This window comes from Rana temporaria, chromosome 13 (assembly GCF_905171775.1).
Source record: "Rana temporaria chromosome 13, aRanTem1.1, whole genome shotgun sequence".
NCBI classification, from domain to species: Eukaryota; Metazoa; Chordata; class Amphibia; order Anura; family Ranidae; genus Rana; species Rana temporaria.
The window spans coordinates 15,312,917-15,321,245 of NC_053501.1; the positions used below are offsets into that span (position 1 = coordinate 15,312,917).

The 8,329-nt window shown below is 52.1% G+C and overlaps 1 protein-coding gene across 1 annotated transcript; it reads left to right on the forward strand.

Moving 5' to 3' along the window:
- Positions 1 to 632: 632 nt before the first annotated feature.
- Positions 633 to 7,142, forward strand: TMED10 (transmembrane p24 trafficking protein 10). Its single transcript, XM_040332250.1, has 5 exons — positions 633 to 859; positions 4,555 to 4,675; positions 4,755 to 4,828; positions 6,435 to 6,561; positions 6,712 to 7,142. Exons 1-5 carry the CDS (start codon positions 677 to 679, stop codon positions 6,831 to 6,833), a joined length of 627 nt encoding a protein of 208 aa, XP_040188184.1. The 5' UTR covers positions 633 to 676; the 3' UTR covers positions 6,834 to 7,142.
- The last annotated feature ends 1,187 nt before the right edge of the window (positions 7,143 to 8,329 follow it).

An 8,329-nucleotide genomic window follows, 5' to 3' on the forward strand; every position in this document is an offset into this window, starting at 1 on the left:
TCCCATACCACCCACACACATGCAAACTTGGTAACTCCCATTTACCCCCCATACAAACTCTTGGCTCCTCCCACCCCCCCCCCCCCATACGAAACCTGGTGGGGCCAAAAAAGAAAACAGGAGGTGAACATTAGGGGCGGAAGATACCAAGTGTGTGTGTATTAGGGGGGCAGAGCATGCTAAGTGTATTTATCTCCACCCTCTTGATATTTTATAACCCATGATACACACGATTGGCTATATTCACCCCCCATACAGTTCATATAACTCCTCCCCAAAGTCTTTGTTGGAAGGCCCTGTGACAACTGGGAAACAAGTACAACAGGAAGCAGAAGAATCAACGGGGATTAATTCACTAAGACTGCAGATAGTAAAATGACACCATTCATTGTGTTAGAAGATATTTATTGAGAAATAAAGAAAACATGAAGTATACATCTCCAATACAGAAAAGGGGGCGGGCCTTGCAGGGGCGGAGTGCACATAGGAAATCTAGCGCTAGTGACACGTCACGTGACTCAGTAGCCACACCTACCGGCGCTACCCTAACCAGTAGTCACGTGTATCCGGCAGCCAGCCAATGAACAGGCTCCAGCTCAGAGAGGCGGAGGAGCGAACAAGAGAAATCTCTGCGGCGTGGCCCCGCCTCTTCCGGTTGAGCTCAGTTCCGCTCGCCATGGCTCGGTTGGTACCGGCTGTAGCGCTGCTCCTGGCTCTGTGCGGATCGGTTCGGTCCATTTCCTTCCAGCTGCCGCCCAACAGCCGCAAATGTCTTCGGGAGGAAATTCACAAGGACGTGCTGGTGACCGGGGAGTACGATGTGTCCGAACCGCACGGCCAGGGCCAGGTCCGCCTGAAGGTAAGTACGGCTCATACCAAGTGTTTGTAAGGGGGGAAGATACCAAGTGTCTGTGTGTAAAGGGGGGGAGATACCAAGTGTGTGTGTGTAAGGGGGGGGAGATACCAACTGTGTGGGGTGGCAGGTCAAACTGAAGGTAAGCACGGCTCATACCAAGTGTTTGTAAGGGGGGAAGATACCAAGTGTGTGTCTGTAAAGGGGGGGGGAGATACCAAGTGTGTGTGTGTAAGGGGGGGGAGATACCAACTGTGTGGGGTGGCAGGTCAAACTGAAGGTAAGCACGGCTCATACCAAGTGTGTGTAAGGGGGGGAGATACCAACTGTGTGGGGTGGGGAGATACCAACTGTGTGGGGTGGGGAGATACCAACTGTGTGTCTGTAAAGGGGGGGAGATACCAACTGTGTGTCTGTAAAGGGGGGGGGATACCAAGTGTGTGTGTGTAAAGGGGGGGAGGAAGATACCATGTGTGTAAGTGGGGGTACCATGTGTGTGGGGAGATACCAATTGTGTGGGGTGGCAGGTGAAACTGAAGGTGTGCAGGGGGATACCAAGTTTGCATGTGGAGGAAGGGTGAGATATTGGGGTGAGGGGGGCTTATATCAAATGTATGGAAGGTGGGGAGATACCAAGTGTTTGTATTAGGGGTCATGAGATGCCAAGTGTGTATGGGGGGGGGTTTGCATATCTGTGTTTTTACCAAGTTTGCGTAGGGGGTATATAGAATGTTTGTACAGGGGGATAGATACCAAGCTTTCATACCGGCGGAGGTTGATACCACGTTTGCGAATGGGGGAGTGGGATCGTTACGAAGTTTGTGCACCGGAGACAGGGGGAGATGCCAACTTGGCGTATTTGGTGGGGGGGGAGGAGGTCCACCTGAGGGTTTGAACGTGGATGAAGAATTTTATATCAAGTGTATGGAAGGTGGGGCGATTGTATTAGGGAGATGCCAAGTGTGCACGGGGGGGGGGGGGGGGGGAGAAGATACCAAGTTTGTGCATTGGGGGAATACCAACGTTGTGGTTGAGGGGGGGGGGGGGATACCAAGTAGGGAGCAGGTCCACCAGAGAGTTTGAAGGTGAGCTGGGGGGGGGGGGGATTATACCAAGTGTTTTGTATTGGGGAGATGCAAAGTGTGTATGGGGGGGGGGGGGAGATGCCAAGTTTGCGCATGGGGAATACCAACATTGTGGGGGGGGGAGGGAGATACCAAGTGTGCACATGGGGAATATCAACTTTGTGGGGGGGGGGGGGGAGAAGATACCAAGTTTGTGCATGGGGAATACCAACTTTGTGGGGGGGGGAGTGATACCAAGTTTGCACAAGGTAGGAATTATATCTAATGTATGGAAGGTGGGGAAATACCAAGTGTTTGTATTGGGGGTCATGAGATAGCAAGTGTGTATGCAGGGTGTAGATACCAAGTTTGGGGGCAGGAAATGACAAGTTTGCATATGGAGGGGGGGGGGGGGGATACCAAGTTTGGGGGGCAGGAAATGACAAGTTTGCATATGGAGGGGGGGGGATACCAAGTTTGGGGGGCAGGAAATGACAAGTTTGCATATGGAGGGGGGGGGGGATACCAAGTTTGGGATTATTATTTAGGTACTTGTATAGCGCTGTCAATTTACGCAGCGCTTTACATATACATTATACATTCACATCAGTCCCTACCCTCAAGGAGCTTACAATCTAAAGTCCCCTAACTCACATTCATATACTAGGGCTGATTTAGGCAGAAGCCAATTAACCTATCGGCATGTCTTTGGAGTGTGGGAGGAAACCAGAGTACCCAGAGAAAACCCACGCAGGCACAGGGAGAACATGCAAACTCCAGGCAGATAGTGTCGTAGTTGGGATTCGAACCAGCGACCCTTTTTACTGCAAGGCGAGAGTGCTACCCACTACACCACTGTGCTGCCCAGTACGAAAGATACCAAGTTTGCGTGGGGGGGGGGGGATTTGGAAGATACCAAGTATGTGTATGAAGAGGGGGGGGTGGGAACGGGTTGTACCAAGTATGTAGCTTGTATTGATTGCTGTATGAGACACAAAGCAGCATTTCCATAGGATGGGGCCTAGAGGTCGGATGGTTTAGCCATAATAGTGTTAGACCCCTTTCACACCTAAACCGCGTCACGGTAAAGCGCTGCTCATTTTAGCGGGCGGCAGCGGGGCGCTTCTAACCCCAAAGAAGGGGTTAATGAGGGGTTAAAAGCGCCCGTGCCGAAGCTTCGCCAGTGCTGCCCATTCATTTCAATGGGCAGGGCGGTTTGGGAGCAATGTATACACTACTCCCAAAGGTGCTGTTTTCCTGTCCCACAAGTGCACCGCCCCGGTGTGAAAGCACTCGGGATTTCACACTGGGGAGGCACGAGAGGCGCTTTTCAGACACTATTTTTAGCACTAAAGCGCCCCGGTGTAAAAGGGGTCTAAGAGTAGGGTCTCCCCACCCATGCACAGCATTCAGCAGCTTGGTATCCTCCCGGCCATGTTACTCTGCCTCTTCCCCATGTGTTGGTCTGACCATCTTGGGCTGCTGTACGGTGGAAGGGGCGTTGTAGGTCCCTCCATTCTCTTCCTTCCCCCCTGGCGGTATTTCTAATATGGCAACTTCTGAATAAAGGAAACTTTGCATGTGCTTTACATCATGTCTGATCACGACTTATGTGCCGCCACATGGGAAGGTGTCAGACACGTTATTCCAGGTGGGGGAGGGGCGACGCCTGGGAATCTGTCATTTGTTTTGGACAGCCAAGATATTTGTACCTGAGAGCAGTGCTGTCCCTAATCGGCCCTCCCCCCCATCCACTGGCTTATAATTCCACAGCTGTGCTTTTCTTCCAGGGTAAAGCACATTGTCACCAGATGCTGGGGGGGGGGGTAGTATACTAAAAATGTCCATTCTTTGCCCCCGTCTGACCATCCTCCACAGACATTCAGTATACCGTATTTTCCAGCGTATAAGACGACTTTCTAACCCCTTAAAATCTTCTTGAAAGTCGGGGGTCGTCTTATACGCCGGCAACCTAACCTTATCCTAAAGACATGCAGAATCGCGGCCGTATGTTTTTTCAAAAGCCGCGCCTCCTACGTCTTCTGTTCCGTGATAGGCGGAACAGTCAGCTTCCCAGGAGGCACTGTGTTCAGTGTCCGCCTATCACGGAGGCCCTCTCGTCCTCGGATGTATGGGGCACATGTAATGGGGCACAGTCTGGCATGTAATGGGGCACAGTCTGGCATGTAATGGGGCACAGTCTGGCATGTGATGGGGCACAGTCTGGCATGTGATGGGGCACAGTCTGGCATGTGATGGGGCACAGTCTGGCATGTAATGGGGCACAGTCTGGCATGTAATGGGGCACAGTCTGGCATGTAATGGGGCACAGTCTGGCATGTAATGGGGCACAGTCTGGCATGTAATGGGGCACAGTCTGGCATGTAATGGGGCACAGTCTGGCATGTAATGGTGGCACAGTCTGGCATGTAATGGTGGCATCGTGAGGCGAGGCATGACTAGTAGGAAGGGGGTAGTCTTATACGGTGAGTATATCCCAAAACCAACATTTTGGCTGGAAAATTAGGGGGTCGTCTTATACGCCGGCAAATACGGTATTTGTTGTGTCCCTCAGCTGCAGTGTGTGTGTGGCAAGACCTGATTGTGTGCTGACCAACCGGAACATCTCATTTTTAGATCACGGACTCTGCTCAGCACATCCTCTACTCCAAGGAAGAAGCATCCAAGGGGAAATTTGCCTTCACAACGGAGGAGTATGACATGTTCGAAGTCTGCTTTGAGAGCAAACACCCTGCAGGTTAGTACCATGTCCTGTATGATACGCTTTATTTGGGCTGTTCTTGAATGTCAGCTTCTGACCTGTTCCATCTTCTCAGGCTCTGGACGTGTCCCGGATCAGATGATTGTTCTCAATATGAAGCATGGCGTGGAGGCCAAGAACTATGAGGAGGTGAGCTGTGATATAGGTGAATGTCCCCTCTGTAGGAGGGAGCTGTGTCCAGCCTCTTTTGGGTCATGATGGGGGGGTTGAGCAGTATCATGTGTCTTGGCATGTGTAGGGTCCTGGCGATGGTGAAGAGGAAGCTGCATCCTGTCTTGTGTAGGATCATAGTAGGGGTGATGAGGGATCTGGGTCTAACCTTTTATTGGGTCATGGGGGGATTTGAGGAGAGAGCTGTGGCCAGCCTTGTGTAGGAGTCATAGTGGGGATTATGAGGGATTTGTCTAGAGTTATAGTGGGTGTAATGAGGGATCTGTGTCTGGCCGTGTGTTGGGTCATAGTGGGGGTAATGAGGAAATGGGTCCAACCTTGTGTAGGGTTATAGTGGGTGTAATGAGGGATCTGTTTCCGGTCGTGTGTAGGGTCATAGTGGGGGGATCTGTGTCCGGCCGTGTGTAGGGTCATAGTGGGGGGATCTGTGTCCGGCCGTGTGTAGGGTCATAGTGGGGGGATCTGTGTTCCCGCCGTGTGTAGGGTCATAGTGGGAGTAATGGGGGATCTGTGTCCGGCTGTGTGTAGGGTCATAGTGGGAGTAATGGGGATCTGTGTCCGGCCGTGTGTAGGGTCATAGTGGGGGATTTGTGTCCGACCGTGTGTAGGGTCATAGTGGGAGTAATGAAGGATCTGTGTAGGGTCATAGTGGGGGTAATGAGGGATCTGTGTCCAGCTGTGTGTAGGGTCATAGTGGGAGTAATGGGGGATCTGTGTCCGGCCATGTGTAGGGTCATAGTGGGGGTAATGAGGGATCTGTGTAGGGTCATAGTGGGGGTAATGAAGGATCTGTGTAGGGGTCATAGTGGGGGTAATGAAGGATCTGTGTAGGGGTCATAGTGGGGGGAAATGAGGGATCTGTGTCCAGCTGTGTAGGGTCATAGTGGGAGTAATGGGGGATCTGTGTCCGGCCATGTGTAGGGTCATAGTGGGGGTAATGAGGGATCTGTGTAGGGTCATAGTGGGGGTAATGAGGGATCTGTGTAGCCGCATAGTGGGGGTAATGAGGGATCTGTGTAGGGTCATAGTGGGGGTAATGAGGGATCTGTGTTCAACCTTTTTTGGGGTAATGAGGGAGCTGTATCCAGCCTTGTTGTACGGTCATAGTGGGGGGGGTAATGAGGAATCTGTTTTTGGCCTTCTGTTGAGTTATGGAGGATTTGAGGAGGGAGCCATGTCCCCTTGTGTGGGGATAATGGGGGATCTGTGTCCAATCTTTCATTGGATCATGGAGAATTTGAGGAGGGAGCCTTGTACCCATTTATGGTGGGAGTGAGGGGGAGCTGCATCCAGCTTTGTGTAGGGTGAGGAAGGTGCTATGTCCAGCCTTGTGTTGGTCCATGGCAGAGGTGAGGAGGGAGCTGCAGCATTGTGTAGTGTCATGGTGGGGGTGACAAGGGACCTGTGTCGAGCCTTTCCTTGGGTCATGGAGGATGTGAGGGGTGGCAGCTTGTGTCATAGTGGGGGGGGGAGTGATGAGGGATGTGAGGAGGAAGCTGGGTCCAGCCTTGTGTCACTGAACAAGGCATTAATGATAATGGTGTATTTTTCTATCCTTGTTCAGATTGCAAAGGTGGAGAAGCTGAAACCACTCGAGGTGGAGCTGCGCCGTCTGGAGGATCTTTCTGAATCCATTGTTAATGACTTTGCCTACATGAAGAAGAGGGAAGAGGAGATGAGGGACACAAATGGTGAGACACTCTTTATTCTGTTCTTTCTCTCTCCTCCGCTCCCCCCCCCCCTGTGTTCTTTTTATCAACTGCCTGCCCATTATCCTCCTCAAATTCTACTTTCCTGGCACCCTCTTGCCCCAAGTTGATGGATTTTCTTTCCTCTTGCAGAGTCCACCAATGTGCGAGTTCTCTATTTCAGTATCTTCTCTATGTGTTGTTTGATGGGATTGGCAACGTGGCAAGTTTTCTACCTGCGTCGCTTTTTTAAAGCAAAGAAACTCATTGAGTAAGGGGGGACAAGGCAGTCCTTTATATCCCTCCCACCCCCTGTTTGTCCTCCTCGGGAGCTAATCTGCCAGCAAATCATTGCCGGACTGTGTGGTCGATCTTCCAGCAGCTACAGCCACAGGAAATGTTTGTCTGTCGAAGTTTATCTGGTGACCTCTCCTTCCTGCCACCCTGTACCACCTGCTACAGCACCAACAGACTGTACGCCCAGCCCCCGTCTTCAGTGCACTGCCGTTTGCAGGCTTTGCGCTTTTTCAGCTGTATATTTGGGATTTGTGTTTTTCACATTAAAAGAGGACTTGTGGGTGAAATTTGTGTTCTGCCAGTTTGTTTGGACGTGATCAGAAGAGGTGTGCGCCTGGCTTGCGATCAGAAGAGTGTGCATGCGCTCCAAGTATGCGATCAGAGGAGTGTTTGTGCACACCTGGCCTGTGATCAGGTGCGCGTGCCCGGCCTGTGATCAGAGTGATGTGCATGTGTGCGTGCACGTGATCGGAGGAGTGTGCGCATGTGCCCGGCCTGTATTCAGGAGTGTGCGTATGTTTGCACGCAATTCAGGTCCATGATCAATGGAGTGCCTGTGATCAGGAGTGTGTGCACCCGGCCTGTGATCAGAGGGGTGTGCTTGTGCGTCCGTGCCTGTGATCGGGGGAGGTGTGCGCGCAGGTGCCCGGCCTGCGATCGGGGGAGGTGTGCGTGCCAGCGCCCAGCCTGTGATCGGGGGAAGTGTGTGCGGGGGCACCCGGCCTGTGATCGGAGGAAGTGGGTGCCCAGCCTATGATCGGGGGAGATGTGTGCCCTCAACCTGTGACTAAAAGATGTATGGATGCACTCCTAGCCTGTGATCAGAGGGCTGTGTATAGGGCCTCCGTTAGAAATCATAGGGCTCCTCCCCTGATCCCGCCTTGAAACAAAACGCAGACCGCCCTGAGACTTGTCATTATAGTGAACGGGACTGGTGGCTGCGCCTACCTGCTGAGAACCGCAAGAGGAATTGCTGGTGTGAAAGCAGCCTTAGGATGCATTTCACTGTCTCCTTGGAGTTCCCCCACCCTTTACATCAGGATTCCTGGGGTTCTCCAGCCTTGCCTCAGGGTCCCCAGAGCCCCCTTTCCTTACATCAGGGTCCACAAAACCAACCCACCTTACATCAGGATCCCCACAGTCATTCCACTAACGGGGTCCCCAGAGTCATCCTCCCTTACATCGAAGCCCCTGTTTAAATCACTGTCCCTAGAGTCACTACTTTAATGAGTAGTCCCAAGAGAGTTTCTCCTCCTCCTCACATCAGGGTCACAAGAATCCCTCTCGAATTATAGGCAACAAGAGTGGAAGATAAAAGGAAGGGGGCGCTTCTAAAGCCGGCCATAGGTGAATTGAAATTTGTCGGCTTCCTGCTGAACTTTAATCCATCTTTGCAGGGACCGCCCTGTCTTTTCTCCGCTCTCCCCAATGGGGGATCGGATGAACACAGACCGTGTGTCTGTGTTCATCCGAT

Bases quoted from the DNA above. Each gene is read 5' to 3' on its own strand.
- TMED10 (XM_040332250.1), top strand. From the start codon at position 677: ATGGCTCGGTTGGTACCGGCTGTAGCGCTGCTCCTGGCTCTGTGCGGA. The intron at 4,829-6,434 runs GTGAGCTGTGAT...ATCCTTGTTCAG, and splicing joins AGGCCAAGAACTATGAGGAG to ATTGCAAAGGTGGAGAAGCT. The intron at 6,562-6,711 runs GTGAGACACTCT...TTCCTCTTGCAG, and splicing joins GGAGATGAGGGACACAAATG to AGTCCACCAATGTGCGAGTT.